The sequence below is a fragment of the Schistocerca gregaria genome, chromosome 2 (assembly GCF_023897955.1).
Source record: "Schistocerca gregaria isolate iqSchGreg1 chromosome 2, iqSchGreg1.2, whole genome shotgun sequence".
Taxonomy (NCBI): domain Eukaryota; kingdom Metazoa; phylum Arthropoda; class Insecta; order Orthoptera; family Acrididae; genus Schistocerca; species Schistocerca gregaria.
This window is the reverse complement of record NC_064921.1, coordinates 1,022,589,395-1,022,615,793: the sequence shown is the minus strand read 5'-3', so window position 1 is coordinate 1,022,615,793 and position 26,399 is coordinate 1,022,589,395. Positions and strand designations below refer to the sequence as shown.

The following is a 26,399-nucleotide window of genomic DNA, read 5'->3' as shown; positions in this document are numbered from 1 at the left end:
TAGAACTGTGAAGTATTTCACCTGACAGTTTAGGGTTCTAAAGTAGGGATAAATCTTCGGATTATCTATCCTGTCTGTCGACACCTGATAGCTTGTGTTTGAAAGTTCCCTTTCCAATGTTGTTAACGATGTCAGTCCGCAATTTATCCTATACTGCTTTCAACCTATGATCTATTTCAGCTCTTACTTCTTCCTTCTGTACCTTAACCACCTCCTCTGTCACATCTATCACATCTACGTAACCCTTGTTGTCCTGGACTACCTTCAGAGCCAGGGTACTGCCTTGGTCCAGGATACCAGTCTTGGCTCTATTCTTGTATCCTATATGTATTTATCTATCGTTTCTTGCTCTTGCTCTTTGGTATTTGTTTTTTATGGTATCAATTTAAATGTTTGTCGAATCAATGAGAATGTTCACAACATCACCATCGAGAAACAGCAGACGTGATTTTGAAAAACTGTTTTAGTGCCTTTGGTCAGGCCTATTGGGCCTTGGGGACAAGCCAAAATAATGTGAGATCTTGAAGTAGTTGGTGGTAACTTGCTCCATTTTATGCTATTACGAGATTGAAAGGTAGCCAAGCTGGCAGTGCTATATATTCATCAGCATTATCTTCCTCGCCTTCCTGATCCATATCAGACTTCTGAGCAGACACAGTTGGTATTATTTTGTTCCACGAGCCCTTCTTTCCCCTCACTTTTGCTCAAAATGTCATCTTCTCATCCTCCAGTAGCCATCTCTGAATCTGTTCATCCATCTTATTTAATAACCCACCATATAAACATTTAATATAAAGATTCAGAAATGACTAACTGCAAAAATTTGCAATTCTTCTGTAGTATTTATTACAGTAATTGTATCATATTTACTTTAGTTTCACAACTTTTGCAGTCAGAAATTTAACTTCCACAAATGGTCATGCGGGCTACAGACATAGCCCACAGACATCAGTGACAATTTGTTGATACAGCTTTGCACTACGGGAGTCGGCACACTGCTAGCAAGAACTGGGATTCGTACTTGAGGAATACACAAAATGGTGGCATTGTAGTGCTCTAATTGTTGAAAATAAATGACTGCTGTGACTGTAGCGGCTACTCTTTCTTCGAATTGACTTCCACTCCAAAGAGCTGAATTTTAAAATGCAAGTCTTCATCACATCAGGAGAAGGCAATTAGGACATAGCTTGGTAGTAGAATGAAAAACTTGTGACTTCTGTATATTAGAACTTTCACTTAACGTAATACTGAGACAACTTTATTACATACGTCTCTCTTGCACCAGCTCAAAAGATCAACAGACACTGAGATCAGTGAAAAAGGCAAATGAGGTACATAAAATACCTTCCTAAATATCTTTGCCACACAGGGATGGCGCAAATATTAATTTATACGTGTAGGCCATTTAAAGAACCTACACACTATCACACACTGCAGCACTGTGGGAGCCACTGTTTACTACGCTTAAGGTAACAACCGCATTCAGTGGGCACAACAAATAGATATGGCTTGTGATGCAACAGTGATTGCTTACATTGTGCAAGATGCACAAATTTCTGTGGTTGTGTATGCCAGTGGAACCACATTGCAACAACAAGTTAATGATACATGGCAGACGTCTGGTTTCTTTTCATGTAAGCTCTCCTCCTCACAGCAGAAGTGAAGTGCTTACAACCATAAACAGTTGTCGGTGCATGAAGGAGTCCCATATTCATTTGCAAGTCAGAGACTTTGTAATATTCACAGTCCACAAGGCATTTATCTACAAATGCCAGCAAAACATTGAGTATCCGCAACTTCAGTACAATCTTATTTTGCAATTTACTACTGACATTTGAAATATATCCAAATTAAATAATGTTGGCATAGACTGCAGAGTTTTCCAAGGGGCAGAAAAGTGATTCTGAACTAGAGAAATTTTTGCATGACACCTTTACAAGCTTACAACTGCGTCTTGCTGGCATTTCCATATCAGTCATTCAATTCTAATGTGATGCCTCCACGGGAAAGTTTCAACTGTTTTTACCAGCTGAATTTTGATGTGCCTTCGACAGGCTACATAATCCTAATGCATTGATTCTGTTGTTCAAAGAGCATTTTGTCTGGCCTGATATTCAATATGATTGCCGTGAGTAGGCGCACGTGTGCCGTGCCTGTCAACACTGCAAAGTAGTGTACCATGTACATGCAGTTCTACAAATGCTACTGTTTGTTGTATGATCAGACTTGGAATACTGACTTGATATTATCATTGGATCGACCCACAAATGTCTGCTTTCTTTCAGAGTAGCAAAACTTGCCACAAGAATAGTATTATCCTGGGGATCCTTTGGTTCAAGTTTATCTGATAAAAGATGCATTAAAATAAATAATAATAAATTGGTAAAAATGCTCAATTCTCCTGAATAACTGGATGTAGCCAACACCAGTATGTTTATACTGTAAAGCAAAATTACGAAAACAATCAGATGCAGTAAAATTCATGTGACTGTATTTAAAGTGGTAGCAGATTCCCCCATTGCTATTTAAATAACATGTGCTGGCAAACAACAGTGCCTCATTCGTCGTCTTCTACAAAATAGTTGCCATCTCATAAATAAAGGTTCTCAATGACCTTAACATATGAGAATTATGGTAATCATGAGAAACGTGCAGAGTTTCACTTTTGCAAAGGCATTCTAATGTCGATTAATTCCCCACATTTATTGGGTTCACATAGTCTTATACAAAGATCAGCAATATTTGTTCAGGCTAACTTAGTGAATTAATGCAGCTTCACAAATGCAAACTGATGCATTTAGAGTCCATACTGCTGACCACGCCTTGTCACACGCTAACACCAGCAGCACACAGGACACGACAGTTCTTACCCTCAAGGTGAACAGCGACAAAAGGCCGCGAACCTGTACTGCGACAAAAGACCGAGAGCCTGTACTGCTGTCTCCCTCCACAACTTGATCATGTAAGCACTAGTTCAGTCATATCAGCATTTAACTCCTACAGCACCAATTGAAATTATTTACAATTTTTAAACATATTTTACACTAAACACATAAGATAAATCTCTATACTACTTTTGCATTTCATTATTATAGTATTTTAATTCTACACTCAGCTGAAACTGTCTTTTATATACTGCTTTTCACACTGTCAATCAGAACTGCACAAAACTAGTCAAATTCACAGTTCAATCCTTCATGCTCATAGGATAATGCTGTAGTCAAATGATTATTGCACAACATTATTTCATTAGAATGTCACAATAAAGATAATTATACAACTATTTATACAGAGGGTAATCTTTGAAAGTAATTATTGTGGACCCTTTGCATTGAGACACAGCCTTTATAGTACAATATTATTATTATTATTATTATGATTTTAGTGAAAAGTATGTATTCACAAGTAATTTTATAAGAAACAATGTACATGAACTTTAATACATCTACATCTATACGGATATTCTGCAAATTACACTTAAGTGCCTGGCAGAGGATTCATCGAACCACCTTTACAATAATTGTCTGTTATTCCAATCTCGAACACTGGGCAGAAAAAACGAACACCTGTATCTTTCCGTGCGAGTTCCGATTTCCCTCATTTTATTATGATGAGTGTTTCTCCTTATCTAGGTTGGTGCCAACAAAATATTTTCGCACTTGTCAGAGAAAGCTGGTGATTGAAATTTCATGAGAAGATTCTGCCACAGCAAAAAATGCCTTTGTTTTAAAGATGTCAACCTCAAACCCAGTATCATGTCAGTGACACTCTCCCCTATTTAGTGATAATACAAAAGGTGCTGTTGTTCTTTGAACTTCCTCGATATACTCCATTAATCTTATCTGGTAAGGATCCCAGACTGATCAACAGTACTCCAAAAGGCGATAGACAAGCATAGTGTAGGCAGTCTCTTTAGTATATCTGTTGCATTTTTTAAATGTTTGGCATATAAAGTGCAGTGTTTGGTTTGCCTTTCCCACAACATTTTCTGTGTGTTCTTTCCAATTTAAGTCATTTGTAATTCACGGTAAATGATAACAGCCAAACGGTTGCAGGATAAAAATTTATTGAAATCCTTGACCATGGTTTCGGTATATCTAAATATACCCTCATCAGAAGCAAAAATACACCTGAACAAGGAAGCACCGTCATTAGCAGGAAAACCTAGCAACATAACTGATGAAGGTACATTTAGATATACTGACACTGTGGGTAAGGATTTCAATAAATCTTTATCCTGCAACTGTTTGGCTGTTATAATTTACTGTGAAGATTTTCAACAGTTGCTGCTTCAGTGATGTTTAAAATTTTGTCATTTGTAATTGTAATTCCTTGCTACTCAGTTGAATTTATGGCCTTTTGATTTGTTTGGTTTATCATGTAACTGAATAATTAATTAAATAACTAGAAATCATCTAATAAACTATACATATGACATATAGGCACACAGAGCGAGATGCAAGGAAAATCATGCCGCATTCATGTTTTGTGTAAGTGTGGACAATACATTGATCAGGCACAGTTACATAATTAAAAAGATTGAAAACTCTTAATAATTCAATAAATAAAATATACACAAATGTGTCTTTTATGATGAGAGTTTGTGTCCTCTGGTATCAACTCCTGGTTTGCAAGGTTATGTGAAGTGTTGAACAGTTATTAATTTTTGGAACAGTATCCATTTGTTGTTATAACTTCAATAGTTCTTGAGATATAAATAATATTAACATCTCAATACGTGCACCTCAGTGTCACAGTTACTCTGTTGTGATTGGACGTCAAAATTGTTAATTATTGTTTAATTTTAAAGTATTTCTAAGTAGACCCAGTTTAATATATTGTGACTGCTACCATCTTTGGACTCATCCACATGCTGTCCAGAACAGTTAACCACCTCCTCCACCAATTTCAGAGGCCTGAAAGAACCACTGACTGTAACTGGCTGCTCTGCTTGCCAACAGCCATGTGGCTCACCTTGGCTCCTCAGCAAAGTCAGTTTACAACTCCCAAGATTCCAAAAACTTTACGTGACTGTATAGCTCACCAGTATATGTGCTATGTTACAACAAGAGGCTCCACAGCAGACAGTTCCTGTATATTCCCATGTTGACACAATTACATTGCCATTTACAGTTCGAATGAGCATGGGATCATGTAGATTGGCCTGTGGATCAACGGAAATTTGTCCAATTAATTCAGTTTCTTGTTTCACAGTGTAAATGATTGTGTCCAGATATGCCATCATCCACAGTGCTTGGACAAACGCTTGGCCCCACATATGCAGAGCGGTGGGCCAGTATTAGGTATGGGGGAACACTCACCTGGCCTACTATTGGACCTGTGGTAGCAATAAGGCACCACAACAGCTGTGGACAACATACACATTATTGTGGACCACATTTGTCCCTTCCTGTTTGATGTCTTCCCTGGTAGAAAATGCAGCTTTCAGAACAAGGCAAGTGTTCCAAGGTTCAGTTTCTGGGACAAAGTACTGTTATATTTCTTTAACAGCTGGTAGCAGAATCATCACTTTCACTACTCAACCCTGTTAATGACAAGGAAGTAACTTCAACATGCACAATAAATGATGAGGTCTACAAACATAAACCAAGTACCATGAACACACTTCGAAATGAGATTCAAGTGTTGTGTGCAGAAATACCATGGGACTCTTTGGTGCAATGTGCAGATCCAATGCTGACTTTTGCTCAGAAATGTACTGATGTTTAAGGCCACCATTTTGAACTTGATGCACCTGTATATTGAGCTGAAACATTGTGATCACCTGCTTACAAGTATGTTGGTCAGCCTTTGGAACACAGTACAGCAGTGAATATGCAGGGCATCAATTCGACAAGTTCTTGGTAGGCTTTTTGAAGCACTTGTTTATACATAAATTTTTGTTACATGTGTTCTACAAAAACAGATTTGGTAAGGTTGCCTAAATACATCAGAAATTGCAACAAGACAAACTTCCTTGACCATTACTCAACAATAGTTACCTTTTAAGTGTAGTTTGTCAGGTATTTATAGCACACATACAGTAAAGAAAAGTAGATGGAAGAAAAAGAAATACAAAATGGGGAACTGTTTAGTTGTAATCCATTTTATGCTACATGAATGCACATGTGTGCTACAAAAGAAATAATTAGTGTTATTGTATCAAATGTTCTTCATAAAGGCTAGTGTAAAATATCCAAATTTAAATTTAATATTTTGAGCATCTCTGAAATACCAGCGTTTTCTCAGTTAAGGAGAAAAAGTCTTAATAAAGGAACTACAAGAGAACAATCACAACCATGTCAGTATACGACTGTGTTAAGTCCACATTAGATTCTTTCTTAAGTATACTGAAATGAACAGGTTTCAAATGAGACCTTTTAATGTGATATAATGAAGGCAAAAATGCACAAATCATTACACTTCACAAATGTGTATATACATCTACATTTTGTAGTAAAAATATAGCAAAAATTAAAAATGAGCAATTTCACAGGGAAGCAGTAGAGGAATCACTATGTACATAATCTACCATTAACATTTTCCACGTCTCTTATTTAAGTGTTTTACAGTCAATTGGGAAAATTTGAATTCAAGAAACATATTGCAAAAAAAAAAAGCAGTCAAGTGTAAGGATTCACTTATTTAATTAAGTAAATGCTATCAAAATGTTATATGAAAGAGTGTGGCCTGTCTACATTCACCACCATACCTTTGAATGACACAAGAAGTTTCATGTTACCATTTTCTTTCAATTGACATGAATAAATCATGGTAAAGCCTAACCAAAACTGTTCTTTTACCTTAAAAAATTATATTTCTTATTTTTCAAGTAATGTTTCTTTGCAGGAAGTGACTTGGACCAGAAAGATTAAGAGAAATTACAAACTCACAATGAAATTGCCAAAATATGCAATAGACATTGATCTTGCTCTTTTCTGTGCTCTGAATAATTATTAACTTTAACATTATGCATGAATTCACACTAGAATGAATGGGTACAAGAATTTACTTGTGCAGTATGAGAATGAATTTACATTTTTAAGTCTCACATTTACTTACTAGTAATTTTTCCCATAAATATGATAGTACGACAACTTGCCACTGTTGTAATTATAAAAATTAAGTATTTAATTTGCCATTTTACTCAGAATTTCTAATATTTTTCCTCAATTAACAACAACACATTCCTACAAAATTCATTTGTGACATTATGTTATCTCTCTTAAACCATACACTGTAATTCAGCAGCAAGATATAGTTTTGATGATATATGAGTCACATAACACTTGAAATGACGATTATACCTTATTTTATTTATTCCAAAAAATCTACTTTTATGCACCCATATGTACTTCAGGCAATATGTGGAAATCTTTTGCAAGGAAAGAAAGGGGGAGGGGGGGGGGGGAATAAATAAAGAGCCTGCCAGTACACATTCAGCTGCATGAACACATAGGCTGTTTGTTATACACGCTAAAACAAAAGTAACAAACACAGTTGAGGCTGTTTCTGCCATTGAGGCAGACATTAACTCAGAATATAATTTACATTTGAAAAATATAGATTATTACGAACACAATAATTTTATGAATCATAAACAAAAGTCAAGTTTAACTCTGTTGAAAGCTCTGATATTCACCTTCAAGTGGACAAATTTTCAAATAATGACACTAAAATTCTGTTCATATTAAAGGGACACAGTTAAGGACTATTATTGCTAAATAAAGGAAGTACCTGATAATTTTCTGTATCAAATGTTAACAAATGAGTGCAATAAAGATATTATAATAAACCCAGGAAGAAAACTCCCTGCCCCCGAAACAAAGTACATGAAAGAGTTAATGTAATACCTGAGCCAGAAAGTGTTTTTTTTTTTCCTCCACCTAAAACACTGAGGACATCCATTTATGTTATATGGGCACTGGTACACACTTGGCACCTTGACTCTCCTCTCTGCCTGCTCCCAAAACCCCTTGCATAAAATTATACCACACATCCACTTTATCAAGGTAGGGTATACCTTCACTACTCCATTACATACAATAAATAAATGTTCTGATTTATGTTAAATTACACAAATATGGAAGTACATAAACCACAAATTTACAGATTTTTTTAAAGATACTTATTTCTCATTTTAATACAATGGTACATACAAATGCTTTTGTATGTTCTCTCTCTCTCTCTCTCTCTCTCTCTCTCTCTCTCTCTCTCTCTCTCTCTCACACACACACACACACACACACACACACACAAATACAAACACAGAGAAATGGCAGTTCTGCACCAGGTACGTTAGTGTTTCAAAGTTTCTCATATCTGGGTATATTTTTTAATGCAAAATCACATGACACCTTCTATATGAAGGCAACTGTAAGTACAGGTTCAATATAAAACAACAAAACTTCAAACTTCTGTCCCACAAAATAAAAAATGAAGTATGAGTATCACAATTATCTTCGAACCAAAGTTTACCGAAGTGGTCAACTGTGCACACAGTCTTCTAGTTACACTGTGTATATCATGCTCTTTCTCATGAAATGTCACGTCACAACATTAATATCAACTGAAGAATGCACATCTGGTAATAATACTGTAATCAGTGTCGGGCTAATGTATCCCTCACCTTCACTCGTATTCAAGGAACTGTTTGTGATAAAACAGAAGATAACTGCAATAAAAAGGATAAAAAAGTTGTTAGTACACATAGACAAGAAGCAACATTTGTGGACAAGACATGCAATAAAATCAAAATTTAATGAAGTATATAATTTTTAGCTTTTAAAATTCTATTAGTAAAATATGAACTCTAGTTGTATTTTTCACTCAAGCATAAAGCTGAAGGTGAGATCTGTTTCTAAGCAGCATAGTCATGTCATTGTTATGCGATGGTATTTCATATCGTATCCTCCGATCATAGCCAGGAGGGAATTGTTGTGTAACCCACACACCTGTACAGCTCTACTGTGCCAGCTGACTACCTCGTACCAGCACAATGTCTGTGCTTGTGTCTGTTTGAAAGTGTACGCCTGGATTGTTACTATATTGTCAGTTCTGTAAATAGCTGTGTAGTCATGTTGGGCTGTCAGCTGTCGAGTCCATATACAGACAAGACTTTGGTACTATTTAGTATAGATAAATAAAATAATTTTATGACGAATTGGTGAAAAAATATTTGTACCTTAATTCTTATATACTGAGTAGAAATAAAAGCTGAAAACAAAACTAAGGAAAAAACATTTCATAGTGGAGCACAAACACTTAGTGGCACGTGAGGTGCCTTAAACTTCTTGTCATGTACACGAGGTAAAGGTGTCAGGACTATAAGGAGGAAAGCTCCACAGTAAGGGAGATATGGAAGGAAGGCATGGCTTAATGTCTAGCCAATGTTGAAGTCAGGGAGACGTGGATTCATTGCTGCACCAGAAATCAAACAGCAGTCAAAAAAACAAAAATGCTGAAGTCAATTTCACCTGATGAAAATATTATCCTGTGGCATGCAAAAAGGTGGCTCTTTCTATTAATAACTTTAAGTAGGTCAACAGTTAAATGGAAGAACAAGTAGGCGAGAATAATAAATTCTCAGAACAGTGCTTTTTTTGCTAACAGGAAAGACGCTGAGAGATTTTAAGTACAAATTCTTGGATATCCATTCCTTTTGCCACATTTTCTGTCCGCCTCAATAGCTGAGTGGTCAGCACGATGGAATGCCACGCAAAGGAGCCCGCGTTCGATTTGCAGCTGGGTTGAAGATTTTCTCTGCAGGGCCTGGGTGTTGTGGTTTCTTTATCATCTCGTGCCCATCAATACACAAGTTGCTGAAGTGGCGTCAACCTGAAAGACTTGCAGCAGGTGACCTGTCTGCCCAACTGGAGGCCCTAGCCACACGACACTTCATTTCACCACATTTGCTACGCTTTGACTTCGAAGGAGGACTACCTCGACAATCTTTTACTATGAAATGTTCATTTTGCACCCATTTATTTTTGTTATTTTATCCAATAAGTACAATGAAGGCAATATAACTCTCTATCCCTCACATTACCTAATTTCCTCATCAGTTAGTAACTTTTCATGAGCACCCCTGTCACCCACCTTTAGTGTTACACCTTGACAGGCAGCTGCGTGTCTTTAAATTATTTTGACCACTTACTTTACTCTGACCTGATGGTGATATCAATATTGCTTGAAGAAATTTTGGGCTTGCAACTGGTCATTATCAATTATACTTCACAATATTTTGACTGAGCATCTGCCTGTCATTCTTAGATAGGGCATCGAAGACTGACAAAACGGTAGAAAGGGTAACAAGAGTTAAAACAATATATCCATCTGATATAAAGTGTCCTGTCAGCTCTACCGAGCACCCATCGTGGTTTCCTTTTGACATCCACTCCATTTGGCAGGTGAATCCAGATCAAGAAGTGATCACTTTCTTGCAAGACACACCTTCTCATTGAGTAGCGTGAGCAAGAGCTAGAGAGCAAAGGGAGAGATCAATGGGAGAGAATGACCCAGTAGCTCTACTGAAATGCATGTTCTATCCCACATTTAGCAAATATGCACGATGACACGAGAAGCCTCTCAATTGCTCTTCCCTTGGGGGCAGGTAGTTTCAAAGCCCCAAAGTACATTGTGTGCTTTAAAATCGCCATGGAGGATGAAGTGGTGGGGGAACTGTGTAATAAGGCGTTAGGGCTGCTTCATCGAGCGCAGCATGTGAAGGCTGCTTCATCGAACACAGCATGTGAGGGGAAGTAAAAGGAACATACTGTCAGTGGATGACGTGCGTGCACTGTTACAGCAACTGCCTGTAAGTTCGTTGTAAGGGAGAGAAGCGAAGAGTGGTAGGATGAAGAGTGGTAGTCACTACTGGTGAAAATACCTAGGCCGCCTCTAGTTCTCTCTGCACTCAGGTCGTCCTTTTGGTGTAGGACATGCCCTTGTAGCTCAGGGGTGTATGACTGATGGAAATTAGTCTCCTGGAGATGCAGACATAGTGCTCTACCCTGAGATAAGAGACGGAGTTCTATCACATGCGTCCTGAACCCCTTCAAGTTCCACTGTAGAATGCGAGCCATTTCACTGATGTGGTTTTAATTTACCCCCGGCTTTGCACCGCAGAGGTAAAGCACTTTTACAGTGAAGGGGAGTGAAGGGGCTGCTTGGATCCGTGGCATCTAACTCCGTAATGTTCTCCTCATCAGTCAGAAAGAATTACATCTAATGGTGATTGGGACAGCTTTTGACCTTTCCCTGCACCCTGTCGCTTCGAGGATGGGGGGAAAGGGGGCATTGAGAGGTACTCTGCTTGTCGTGTGCCTTCTTGACACTCACTACGGAACTGTTGTTGGTCTTGTCTGCTTTGACTGCTTTACCCTTACTTGCCTTGCCTTGGCATGCACATACAGGTGCTGGCAGTAGGTGGTTGTATATCGGACGATGTCTGTGTCGAATCGTCGACCTTAGGGACAGATTTCTGCACCATGGAAGCATAAGATGTGGTAAAGACGGGAGGTTTCGTCACCTTATATTCCTCTTTTGCTACAGCATAAGTGTCTGCTTGGTGACTGAGTTCCTGAATTTTCTGTTCCTCTGCAAAAACAGGGCAGGTTTGGCTCCAGACTGGGTGGCTCCCAGAGCAGTTAATGAAGACTGCTGGATATAGACAGCCAATCCCAGCTTCAAGGGCTGTTTCCCACATTTCCCACAGGTCGCTTCACCCCCGCAGCTCAGCACTGTGTGACCAAAATGCTGGCATTTGTAGCATCATATAGGGTTAGGTACATAAGGCCTAACCCTAAGTTGGAGGAAACCTGCCGTGGTGTGGTCAGGCAGTGTTGGAAAACTGAAGGTCACAATGAAGGTAGCGGTCTTCTCAATTTCCCCATTATTCGCACCTTATTTTTTCTCTACATCCACTTTTCTCTGTAATGCCTATTCCTTTTTAAGTTCAGCAATTTTGATGTCCATAATGTCATGGCATGTGACCGCACCCTTGCTAAAGATAAGGGAGTTAAGCAGTTAAACGGTTACATCATATTCACACAATTTTTTGGACTTCGCTTATAGTTCCACCTGCTTTGCCCTGTTAGTCTAGACCAGTAGGGAACCAGTACTCAGCCACTTTATAGACTTTAGGCTTCTAGCAAGTCCTTTATGGACGTAGAAGGGGGACACTTTTTCATATGTTCCCTCTTTCCTCTTAATAACTAAAAACACATTTTGATTTATGACTTATTGAGCCCTGTTACTAGAAGGCAAATGATTCAGGTTATCAAGAGGACTAGCCTCCCACATTCATTTGGAGGATTGGGTGTGGGTATTCCCAGGCAGTACACCCTTCCCTCTGGGAGGAGATGAAGATTGCAAGGGTTTCACCTTGATCCCACGAGCAGCTAGGGAATAAGGGTCCACTCAGACAGAGCCCCGTGTGCCTGAGTAAGCCTTATACAAATTAGGTGCGGCAGGTTTCCCAGAGGTTGCCACTCAATGGTTTGAGATTGGGAGGTGGCTGTCAGGGTCTTAAGACGTCCTTCCTGACACTCGTCACCTCACTGCTCGCAGAAGGTGGCTGTCGGTGGTTGTTATCATGATCTCTCAGGCATGTAGGCTTGCAGTTCATAAGCTGATATCTTAGCTGTGAGTGAGTTCAGCTTAAGCTACTGTTTCTCATTCCTTATTATATTACAGACTGTTGCACATCCAAATGCGTTCCTGTCCTGGTCCGTAATATCTCATCTGATGGCACACTCCCTGGCAATGTGATGCAGGGTACTGATCTCTTCACATTCACAAGTGCCTGTAGTGTGCTGTCCTATGTAGCTGGGACATAGACCATGACCCGACAGGTAGTGTATAACTCCCTTGGTCACAAGGAAGTACATTACCCTTGTTCCTTCTTTTATCTTGGGAAGGAACTGATCCCTGTTTTTGCTCTGTCCAACCAGACTTCTTGCCATTCTTTATCAATGCATGCTTTTATTTCCTTCTTTGATGTGTCTCTTGTGCCCAGTATCTCCTTTACCTTATCATATTCACACTTTTTGACCCAATATTGTGCACCTCTGTTTCTTACTACTAGGTCTAGAAGTAGCAAGCCTAAATTCACCATCAACACCTCAGTCGCTGTTGTTCTATACGTGCCTGTCAGGCACAGAGGTATACTCTCTGCTTGTCGAAAGCCTGTGCTCTCCTTATGTTCCTGGCTCTATGAGCCCAAACGCTCAACCCATAGCCCACAATAGCTAGTAAGAATGAGTTGTGGTACAGTCTTACTGCACTTAGTGGCAGCTGAAAACTTCTTTGGCTAATTGTGCTATTTTATTAAGATTTTAATGCCTTTCTAGCAGATGATTTCCACATGTGCATGGAAGATTTGGTTTTCGTCGATGTAAATTCCTAGGTACCAATATGCTTCTTTTCTTATCGCAGGTTGGTCATTTGTTCTGATTGTGGGGTTTCTCATTCTTGATCATGTTTGTTTTAGTAACAGATAGATTGTTTTGTAAATTCCTATCTCCAGTTTGTTTTCTATGCACCAACTGCTTAGTCTTTCAAGAACTACCCTACTGTTCAGCCCGTGTGGTAGCAGATACTATAATTAACAGAACATCTGCATAGGCAATGCAGCCTCTAGTGTTTGTTATAATGTAAAGCTGGTTCAGTAATAGTTCTATGCCAACATCCCAGAACACTGGACCACAATCAGTGCCCTGTGGGCAGCCTTTTCTTTGTAGGACATTCTAATTGCACCTGCCTGTCTGTGCAGTAATCTCAGACTTTTATAGGGACACCTTGGGCAGTCCATCTGTTTCAGCAATATAAATCATTATGGCTATAACATACGTATCATGTGGGACATTCACGATATTATTTGATTTATTGCATCCTCAGCGGACTTCCCTTTCTTAAAATCATACTGCAGGGAGCTCATGCCTGTTAACTGTCTGTGGGCCCTCAGGCAGTGGCACAGAAGCTTTTCCTGTACTTTGGCCAGAGCATTTACCAAGCAAACTGGCCTGTAAAATTTTGGCTCTCTTGGGTCTTTGTCTTCCCCTTTGTTTACTGTGATGATATTTGTGATTTTCCACATTCTGGACACCTGACCCTGCAAAGGACATTTGTTTAATAAGACTTGTTATATAGGGCACAATTTGGTCCACTAACTGATGCAATACTTCTGCTAGTATTCTGTCAGGTCTTGGTACTTTCCCCTTCTTTAACTACATTATTGCTGGACTCACTCTCTCTTGGCAAATGGAATCACAATACTGTTATTCACAGTGAAGGTGCTGATGGAACTCTGTGTCTTCCATCATTGTATCATCCGGCAACAAAGTTGTGAGTAGGTACTGGACTGACATTTCCCAGTCTGTCATCATCGTGCTGTCAGATCTTCTCAAGCTTGATAACACAGGGGGTGATTGAACCTTATTTGTTGTTAGTTTGTACAGAAAACCCCAATCATCTGTTACCATTTGATCCTTAATGTACACCTCCAAATTTTCTACTCTTGTTTGGTGTAGTACACTGAAGCAAAAAAACTGGTATAGGCAAGGGTATTCAAATACGGAGATATGTAAACAGTGGAATAAGACAACAAGTATCTGGCGCAGTTGTTAGAATGGTTACTGTTGCTACAATGACAGGGTATCAAGATTTAAGTCAGTTTGGACCTTGAACAACAACTTTCACAACGTTAACAGTTATTTGTGACAGAGTTACATGCAATATTTCACTTTTACTATACATTAAATTAAGCCCTCACATTACAGACATAAATATATGTACAAGGACGATTGTATACTGTCACAAACATTCCATGGATGCATTTTGCAGAAAGTTCTAGCACGACATACTGTAGACATAGTGCAAGTTTCAGAATTCGCTAATTTTAAACTGAAAATTGATAAAAATATCAACAACAAGCATAACTAGACTTAAGTGCATTTTTTACTTGGTCTCCAACTATCAAGTAGTAATGAAAAAAAAAAAAAAAAAGAAAACCAAATTAATGCCTGGAGGCCGGAAACACTACACAAAAATAGCATTTTAAGCGAGTTTGAATGTGGTGTTATAGTCAGTGCACAAGCGATGGGACTCAGTATCTCCGAGGTAGCAATGAAGTGAGGATTTTCCTGTATGACCATTTCACGAGTGTACTGTGAATGTCACGAGTCTAGTAAAACATCAAATCTGCAACATCACTGCGGCCAGAAAGAGATCCTGCAAGAATCAGACCAACAACGACAGAAGAGTACCATTCACTTTGACAAGTGCAACCCTTCTTCAAGCTGCTGCAGATTTCAATGCTGGGCCATCAACAAGTGACGGCATGTGAACCATTCAACAAAACGCCATCGATTCGGGCTATTGGAGCTAAAGGCCCATGTGTGTACCTTTGATGACTGCATGATAAAAAGCTTTACACCTCGCTTGAACCAGTCAACACTGACACTGGACTGTTGATGACTGGAAACATGTTGCCTGGTCATACGAGACTCATTTCAAATTGTATCGAGTGGATGGACTTGTGTGGGTATGGAGACGCCGCCATAAATCCACGGACCCTGCATGTTAGCAGGGGACTGTTCGAGCCAGTGGAGGCTCTGTAATGGTGTGGGACATGTGCAGTTGGAGTGATACAGGACCCCTGATATGACTCTGACAGGTGACATGTCTGTAAGCATCCTGTCTTGATCGCCATTTGTGACCATTGTGCATTCCGGTGGAGTTGGCAATTCCAGCAGGACAATGGGACACCCCACATGTTCAGAATTGCTACAGATTGGCTCCAGGAACTCTCTTCCGATTTTAAACACTTCCGCTGACCACCAAACTCCCCAGACACGAACACTGTTGAGCATTCATGGGATGCCTTGCAAAGTGCTGTTCAGAAGAGATATTCACCCCCTTGTACTCTTATGGATTTATGGATAACCCTCTTATGGATTTATGGACGACTCTGCAGGATTCATGGAGTCAGTTCCCTCAGCACTACTTCAGACTTTAGTCGAGTCTATGCCATGTCGTGTTGTGACACTTCTGCGTGCTCGCGGTGGCCGTACTTGATATTATGCAGGTGTACCAGTATCTCTGGCTCTTCAGTGTAATTCCTTATATTGTTGTTTGTCTGTTTGATAGAAAATCAACCTTCTTTGTTGTTCTTTTTCCCCTGAAGATCTTTGGAAGTAATTCTCTCTTGCCTGGTTTTCGACTTAAGGACTGTAGGGTGAGACTCCAGGGAATTTTCAACACTTTTGTCTTCCTAATAAATGTTGGGATTGCCCTGTCTTGCACCCTCCAGTGCTAGCTCCAATTCGTGTGCTTTGGCATCAACATTAAATGTGCTTCCTTGCAGTGGCTGTATCTTGAATTCCGCCTTTAAAAATTTCCAATTTTCTCTGCAATGATTGTATAGTCACTCGGAATGAATCTTTGTGTCTCAGTCACTATCTGCATTTGTAATTGTGAAGTAAATGACATTATGGTCACCACAGACCTTCCAGTTGGCAACATGGTCCAGATGATAATACATGGGATCTCACAATCCACATGATCTGCTCTGATCATAGGCTGCAGAGTGCACTGATGTCTGTGATAATGCTGAAAACAGTTGGGTTCTGCAGAGACACTAGAAAGGGCACTGCCAGCACTTAGTGTAGTCAGTCTGTCACCAAGTTCTTGAAGTATGCACAGAGTACACTCAGTGGTCTATATATTGTGGAACAGAGGATATCTTTCATGGCTCACCTGAGGATGACTAGCAGATGCCCAGTCAAAATACGATCTACTGTGGTCGATGATTGCTGGATGCAAGCATGAAATTTCTTAGAATATTCAATGCACACGCAAACTTTTAAAATTCACGTTAATGCTAACAGCAGTAGAAGATCTGAAACAGCATGCACTAGTATCCTATACATTGTCTCTTGCTCATAGTAATGTAATAGATCAAGATTCACGATATTAGTATGTGATATATGTCTTTAAGCAACATCAAACAATGGAAATCACAGGAGGGTAAAATGACAATATTACTACTCACCATATGGTGGAGATGTTGAGTCGCAGACAAGCACACCAAAAGGACTGCTAAACAATTAGTCTTTTTGTGTGCCTCTCTGCAAATCATCTCCATTATACAGTCAGTAGCAATCTACATTTTTCATAGTACTAATGTATGTCCTTAGTATACACCATGATACACTGTAATTTTCAACTTACAGAAGTCAGTGTGTAATGGAAGTGGGAATAATACTTTATTTACAGAATAAAATATGTTAACAGAAATTTCATAAGATGAGGTAACAATCTGATCATCATGTAAATGCATGTTACTTTTAATAGTATTCAGCACAGAATGGAGCACCTTTCTTTGTATAAAACAATCAAGATTTCAGATGTAGTTAGTAATATTGAACACTGTAGGAATGGTAATTTGTTTTAGATGAAACCTTACATATTTGTAGATTAACTGTTAAAGGAACATATGTCTCAAAATTTATCATAGAAATACATTTTGCTTTAGAAGACGATTTACTTAAAATCTCTTATTCATTTTGAGTGTGTTGTCACATTTAAATCAATTTTAACAAATTTGTTTTTACTGTGAGTTACAAAAACAACTGAATCATAACAATAAAAAAATAATTACACATTGTCATTCATGTATATGCTAGGCCAAAGGTAGGGCAAGTTAGTTCAGGCCTGTGTTATACAGTGCAGTTGTGAGTTGTAATATGCAAGTTGTTGGAAGTGAAAATTGTTAATAAAATACGAACTTATGTAAAATGGATGTCGAAACTTATTTTAAAAGTAACACCCTGTTCAATATCATGTATATAATTAAAAAATGGAAAATTAAGGACTATCACTGTAAAACAGAATGAATAGATGTTTCATTCAACAGCCATGGGCTGAAATGAGTTATTCAAGTTAAGAACTTGAGAACTTATGTTACGTATCTCGCCTCAAAATTTCTTAAGATATCACAAAAATGTCAATAAATTAACTGAGAGCAATGCAATTTCGGGACTAAAAAACTATTTGGTCATTTTTTGTAATTATATAAGAAGCAGGAGCATTACAGTATTGTACCTGATTTTGCCACAATGCTGCCACTAAACTAAAATCTTCTAGTTGTTACAATACTACTGTCTTTATATGAAGGGTTAAGTGATTCACTCACATTTATCCACTTTCAATAATGTGGTGTTCATCACAGAAATAGGAAATTTTCTCCAGCTTGTTCTGTATTTCATAACACTTACTTATAGATCACACAAATAAAGAGTATATGTACAGTTAAAGGAGACAAGGAATAGTCAAAGCACAGATGTCATAAGATGTACTGACAATACAAACAGAGTATGAAGTAAGACGATCACCTGACGTAATTTAATGAAACCAGATAAAACCTAAATAAGGGTGGCTAGATGGGGATCGGAGCCTCCATCTTCCAAATACCTGCCAAAAACATCGTTGATATTGTTTTTTTTCTCTCGTGTACAATGCTGTTTCATTAATACATTCTTACAAAGGAGTTTTTTCACTGTAAAAAGTAAGTAGTATGATTTTCACTAATTCTTCTACTCTTCTTTTTTCTTATACAGTGCATTTCTGCAGTAAAAGTAAATATTTTAAGAGTTGGCAGCATAAACTAACTTCAATAAAAAGTTTATTATAATAAATGTCGAATTTCTATTGTCTATGGAGATAAGTTTTCATTTTGTTGGTTGGTACCTTAGTTGCTATAGCTTTTATTATCAACTGTCATTTTTGTTTTGACACTCAAATTGCAAAGATATGCTTCAGTTTATATAACTGAATTTTTCAACTGTGATTGCGATTTGCTGGGCATTTCTGCTGTACCGTTTAAGCATGCTGAACATACATTGACGGAAAAAATTGCAACACCAAGAAGGAGTTTGCAAAACACAAACAAAAGCTGGCAGGCATGTTACTACATAGGAAGATTATATCTATTCAAATTTTGTGTCAGTTTCATAATAGTGCTGCTATTAGTGTCAATATGAGAATGCAAATCAGATTTAATTTAAATACACACTTTAATGGTCATGAGGGTTATTTACTTTTAGATTGGATGTGATGAGTTGATATTAGTCAACGAAGCCTTAAAGGCACAAGGACACCATTATCAATAGCTCATTGAATTTGAACAAGATCTTGCAATAGGGCTACAAGAAGCTGGTTGTCCTTTCTACGATATTGTGAAAAGACTTGGGCAGAAATGTAGCCACCGTACTTAACTGCCGACAGCAGTGTTCACGACAAAATGGTCGCAAGATGACCAGGATCTGGATGTTCACGTGCCATTACTGAGAGAGAAGACCACCGTATTTGGCATGGGGCTCTGGTGCATCATACTGCATCTGCAGCTGCAATTTGAACAGCAGTATCACAGTGACACAATGAACTGTTAGAAATTGGTTACTTCAAGTACAACTCTGAGCCATATGCCCTATAGCGCGCCCAAGCCACCATACTTTGTGACTTCAGTGATGTCAATGGGGAGCCGATTGAAAAGCAGGGCCAAGGTCTGATGTGTTTTCTGATGAAAGCTGGTTCTCCCTCAGTGCCAGTGATGGCTTCGTGTCGATTGGGAGGTGGCCAGCTGAGGGCCTGCAACCCACTCGTCTGCGCACTGCACATACTGAAACTGCAACTGGAGTTACAGTCTGGGTTGCAATTTCACATGACAGCAGGAGCAGTCTCGTGGTTATCCTGCACACCGTGACCTCAAATCTGTAGGTCACTGTGGTGATTCGACCTGTTGTGCTACCATTCGTGAACAATATTCCAGGAGGTATTTTCTAACAGTATAATGGTCACCCACATACTGCTGCTGTAACCCAAAATGCTCTGCAGTGTGTCACGTATCAACTTGTTGAGTGTGTCACGTATCAACTTGTTGCTTTAACCTGCTCTATCACCAGATCTGTCTCCAATTGAGCACATACAGGACACCATCAGACGACAACTCAGGCTTCGTCCACAACCGGCATTAACTGTTCCTATACTGAATGACCAAGTGCAACACACACGAAACTCCATTCCACAAACTGACATCTGGCATGCTCGCATTCAACATTCTGGTGGTTACACCGGCTGTTAACGTACCAGCATTTCACATTTGCATTAGCATATCTTGCGCTTATGTTAATCCGTGAGCTTGCAATGTTAATCACTTAAACATGTTACCTAGACAAATGTATTCCCAAAATTTCATTACCTTACATTAACTATTTTTTTAGTGTTGGAATTTTTTTCCACCAGGGTATTTACAAATTCTGAGTATTCCAACATGGTCTTTGTGTATGGATTTTCTAATGAAAACACTGCTACTTGTAGAGAATATGGTAGGTGATTTTCTAATCACAGAGTACCTGATTCAAGAGTGTTTATTCATGTTTTCACTAAAATGTGTGAGACAAGTAAAGTGCCAAGCAGCCCTATCACATCTGAATGAGCAAATGAACAGTGTTTGGCTGAAACAGTAGACATTATTGAGTTGACAGAACATAGTTCTTCAACAGGTACACACAGAATTTGTATATGGGATGACAAATTGATGCTTCAGATTATGAGCAGTGCAGCCCTCAGAAAAGAATGCCAAGGTGACCTCAGAAGATCTACAAGATCTACATGTGGTGTTCTTTAGAGATTTTGAAAGTGCACTGAAGTATGTGGCAGACTTTATTAATATTAACTCTGACTTTATCACTTACCTTCGCTTAACACCTTCTGCAAGTATTTGTTTGGGTTACCATACTGAATGTTGTATTTGATATGTTCTAATCAGTTTATACTAAAAATCCGTAAAATATTTACTACACTTTCTGAAACACTGTGTATACAGTATAAAATGCAGATTGTATTAAACATGCTTGCACACTGGGAAACTGGAGCATCATCTCAGTAATAGTGCAAAATCTGTAAAAATTATGATTACTAAAATATCAGTAATTCACACAATAATATAATATAGCCTCAAAGTCATGGAACACGCTCCTAAACATACAGAATGTCTTAAATAAAACAAACAGCCTTGTCTCATACTTCCTCTTTGTTTTCCTTCATTCTTACGGCAGCTGGGCTCCCTCACCTTGGTGTCTGAGCGACCTGTTCATCCACCCTAGCCTTCCCCAACCTATCCTTATTTCCTCCTTGAGGTACAAATTAACAATTCCAGAAGCTAGGATAGCTCATTGTACTTTAATGTGTGTCAATCAACACCACTCGGGATACCACCCTCTAAAGGTAGGTAATGACGAGCCACTCTGCCTTCTTGTGATTTTATACATTATAAACAATGTTTTGCAACTGTGGCACATGAATAGCTTATAGTTAAAAAATACTTACCCTTCACTATCCAGCACTTCCTGGATATTTGCTTTTGTTATAAGGTGGTCGTCACATTTAAACCAATGGTTCCGTTGTTGACGAATAAATGCTGTATAATGACCAGCATCTAGTGAACCCAGGTGATTTATCACAGCAAAAAGAGAATACCTGAAAAAACGCTAATTTTAATGAATTTGAAGATCACAACTTTACAAACTAAGTTAACTCACAAAGTCAGGGGAGATTGTCTATATCAATTGCTGACACTAATTTGTTCCGAGCTGCTATTTCAAAATTTCAGTAAGCAAGAAACTAAGTTCTCCTCTACTCAATCAGCCAATTTCTTTCTGAAGTAAAAATGTGGTTTACAATATGAAAGTTCTATGCAAATAATAGTTTTGAAACAGTAGATAATTTTTTCAACATTGTGGGCCTTTTTCTTTAAAAACGATTCTCCTAGTAGCTACAAAACAAAAAACTACTATAGAAGTGATGACTAGTTCAAATTAAATCTGATGTATGAATGAGTTCCAGATGCAGCCCAATGGTAACTATTCAAAAGAAAGGAGGTCACAAACATTAAGGAGTGGTGATGCCTTGAAGCCTTAACTTAAAGGTGACAGTATTCTCGTGTGTGCTTTTTACTTCCAAAGATGCTCAACTCACAGCTTGGTGTGGGAAATTGTGGTGAGGATTGTGTTTCAGTTATGTTCCAATTCATAGGGGGAATAGAAGAATAGATTACATTGCTCACAGTCACACTTTGTTTTAATATTATTAACAAATATTCTGAATTTGCTCAGGTTGAATCCTTATTGTTGTACCGCAGATATTACCTATTTCAGTTGCCACCTTGAACAAACAGTTTAAAAAGTTGGAAACTGCAACTCGGACGCAAACACAGAATCAGGGCACAGCAATAGAGTGGACAGCATACCAGGCCTGGTGGATTCTGCCAACCATGATGTGCCCTATTTGACCACAACATGAGTGTGACAAACTTGAGAGAAGAAAAGACCTCATTTGCAGACCTCTAATGCAGGTTTGATGTGGTGGAAAAGTCTTAAACAGGATCAGTTCAGCCACGTAATGACAAATGGGAAGCTGTTTATAGAACAATCACCGAAACTGATGCTCAAGCCCCCAACAAGAATGACAAATCAAAATGCCTGCACCAGGCTAGGAGCCACACAACATTTATTTTGTATTGTGAACGAGAAGCTTGAGGGGTACGAAATGAGTCTAGCACTGTGAGTTAAACATTTACTGGACTCATCTGGTGCTGTCAAAGACTAACAGTTACATATACACTGTCAGAAAAGCAGCCTGTTTGTAATGAAAATTTTTACTTGTCATGCAGCTAACAAGAATCTTCAGCCCTTGAATCTAAAGATAAGGTAATTTGTAGAAATATGGCCAATAAAGTATGTTTATAATTTATTAGTTTTTTTGGGATTACCAATTTACTTATAAAGTTTTGTGATACTTGCAGGAGTACACAAAAAATTAATCTTAACCTTACACAGAGAGTCAAAGTATATGGAAATTTTCTTTTTATGTTGTGGTGTCATCATGTGAATCACTGTTCAGTTGAAACTAACTTTTGTTATTACCAATAAATACCATAAAAAAGAGAGAACATATTGAGAAGCAAGTACAAGAATTCCAAAATCTTTGAAGGGGGTTGAGCTTGTAGTTGAGAAGAGTCAAATCTCTTCATTTTATTTAGCATTAAGGCCCACAACTTGTCTAATTCCGATCCTCCTCCTTTTCTGTTAAAGTTGTTTCTGTACTTTTAAATTTATATGGCTTTTCTATACTTCCTAGAACAGTAATTATTGGACCTTGAGGTAACTATAGTACCAGTGAAACTAATTTGGCAGTTCCCTGACTCCAGTCCATGATCTGCTGCTGCTGCTAATTCATCCGTGTTTCCCACAGATGATAATTGCAGTGTTCCGTAAGTTGTTTGTTAATGCTTGTTTTTCAAGTTCCTATACACACTTGATCACATGCTAAGGGATTTTATACATTCTTGTAGTGGTGGCCATAGGCCATTTGAAGTGTCCAAATATCTATGCACCTTTCTTGTTGGTTTAAACATTGTTCCCAAACTGTGTCTCATTTGTACTACACTGATGCGCTCTATGAAAGATTTTATAAATAGGAGGAAAACCTTCCCTTTAGCTGGCTGTTTTTCACTAGAAGCTCCAGATCTTTCAGGATGTAGTGTTGTATTTATCTCTGCCACAGTAACTGTTTCTTCTGAAAGCACTCTTTTCTGATTTGGATGGTGATTGGAATATTTGTGATAGTATGTGAGAGGGTTTTCTGTAAAATGTGCGCCCTAATTTTGCACCCTCTAGAATACCAATAGAAGACACTGTTGGTGATATTGAAGCTAAAATCAGTTTTTTACCTAAACCAGCTGCTGACAAAATATGCATGGAATCAGCGAGGGTATTGCTTAGGAGTGAACCACCTAGCAGTAATTTAATAAAAGGTGAGATGAAAGCTCTCTGATATTTGAATTCTTACAAAGACAGTCTAATTCTTCCAGGATATGAGGGCAATACTTCAGTGGAAACAACAAAAGAATACTACCCGAGGACATAATATAAGCAAGATGATACAGAGAGATTACATCACCTCTGTTCTTACAACAAACAAGGTAATAAAAACCTTTCCAATTCCTCCCATTATTAAGAAGGATGCCATCAAATCAGAAGTGTTTCCATTAAGATTACATAGTTTACTAAAAATTCAAACACCTGGCACTCCATTAAGACCTTTTGTTCGCCTTATTGGTTGTCCAATCTGTGGTATTGCAGAACATTTTGACATTCTCCTACAGCCTTTTATAGCAAAAACTGGCATTTAAAGTTTCTGGTAAATTTATTGAAAAATTAAAATTGTTCAGGCTCAGTTTTAATGTTGTATCATTGTTTACTATGGTTCCTCTTAATGGGATGATGTCACAGTTTGAAAATTTTCTCACTCAGGATATGGCAGATGTCTATAAACTTTGTCTCACATTACCTTACTTTCAATAGGACCACAAATTCTATGAGAAAACTGATGGGGTGGTTTTGTGGAATCCATTCAGTGCAGTTGTCCTGAATCTTTATAAAGAAAAATTTGAAGAAACAGCCCTCCAGACAGTGAAGAAAAAAACCTTCATATTGGTTTTGGCATGCTGATGAAACTTTCATTGCATAGAGTCATGAAGAAAAACAACTTGAGAATTTCTAGACTTCCTGAATTGTATTAATGCTAATATAAAGTTCACAATGGAAAAAGAGAAACTTGGGGAAATCTCATTTCTGGATGTACAGGTACTTAGAAAACCCGACAGCAGTTTAGGGCACAAAATCTACATAAAGCCCACTCATATGAACAGATACCTGATTTAAGCATTGTCGTCTGGGAGACACAGGTAAATTGACAGAAGCAGATCATGCACTTCGGCCATGGAATCACCAATTTAATTTCTCTGATACTATGGTTTTACTAAGATTCAATCATTATTATGCTAGGATGTCAAGGAGGCCATAGAAATTCAAAAGCAAAAAAACAACATTAATAGAAAAGGAGGAGGTATGAAACTAGACAAGTAGGCCTTAATACTAAATGAAGTAAGAGACACCAACTCTTCCCAACTATAAGCTCCATAACACGTCTGCACGAGTCCGTGGCCTTGGGCTGCAGTTGATGATGTCGGGAATCAAATGTTACATGGATCTGTGTAAACAGTTTGGCTTGCTGAGCTTTGGTAGTGTTTTCTCAACTATTATAGCCTCTGACAACTTTTTTAGTGCTGAAAGATGAAAATGTTAGGCAGAGTAATATACCTCTGGCCCATTCAAAAAAAGTGATCAAGGATGCAAATACCAGTCGACAAAGCCTTTAGAAAATATTCTGCCATTAAGGATTGGATTCTGTACAACAAAGATATTCATCAAGACAATAGTCTTTGAAAGCAGATTTTGTAGATGGAGCTAAGCTGAACAAAATTTTTCTGGCTGTGTGACTGCATCAAAGAGCATTATTTCAACATTTTTATTAGTATTGCAGACAGTCACTATCAGCGTAGTATATATGTCAATATAATGGAGGCAACTTGCCATGGTAATGGGAATGATGGAGAGAGAATATATAGATACTAAGATTATAGCCATTATATTGAATTTTATCTTAACTCCACACATGTATTTAATTCTTTTGTTTTCCTTATTTGAGTGACAAACACAGGAGTCATCACATAGGAGTCATCACATTTAAATCATACCCAGTATGAAGCTATGAAGCTAGTCTTCACTTGTCTCAAACACACAGAGAAAGAAAAACAACAATGGACAGTACCATATTTCTGTGGTTTAGTTAGAACTTACCTGTTATCACCCAAAACATTCCGACAGCTACTGTTGTTGGTTCCCGTACTGCAGCTGTGATGATTATTACGACGGTGTGACATAAATGGTGTCATGTCTAAGTGTTCCGGAAAAGCAATGAATGTAGATATTTTTTTATGAAAACGGCTGGAATGCTCAAATCGCTGAAAGAAAAAAAAATAATGTCAACAATAACATACAAAAAAATAAAACAGCACCATGTACCAATACAAACCACTAGGGTTAACTTTAATTTTAAAAGAATGTTCTGCCAAAATGATGCACAAACAATAATGATAAAAAAATCTCTCTCTCTCTCTCTCTCTCTCTCTCTCTCTCTCTCTCTCTCTCTCTCTCTCTCTCTCACACACACACACACACACACACACACACACACACACACACACTTGCCTCCACACTCCCTAAGTCTTACTGGTAGTAAAGAGAGGAGTTGTTAATAGTGGTCTATGACATATCCTCTGTGACATACCATCCTGTTGTTTATTAATTATAAAAGTGTAAGAAGAAATGATAGAAATGTTACAGTATTAACTTACTTGCACAATCAGTACACAACACTAAAACTGAAGGGAGATTCCAAAAGGGGTGATAAATTCAAGTACCCTCACAATCTTT

The 26,399-nt window shown here is 38.2% G+C and overlaps 1 protein-coding gene across 1 annotated transcript in view; it reads right to left on the bottom strand.

The window, feature by feature from the left end:
- Nucleotides 1-6,090: 6,090 nt before the first annotated feature.
- LOC126335529 (ubiquitin carboxyl-terminal hydrolase 22) overlaps nt 6,091-26,399 on the bottom strand; it is a 109,206-nt gene continuing 88,897 nt past the window's right edge. Inside the window, exons 7-9 of the mRNA XM_049998897.1 lie at nt 25,764-25,927; nt 21,391-21,540; nt 6,091-8,674 (exon numbers count right to left, since the gene is read on the bottom strand). Of these exons, the coding sequence (XP_049854854.1) occupies nt 8,632-8,674; nt 21,391-21,540; nt 25,764-25,927 (357 nt within the window). The 3' untranslated portion in view covers nt 6,091-8,631. The remainder of the gene's footprint in view (nt 8,675-21,390; nt 21,541-25,763; nt 25,928-26,399) is intronic.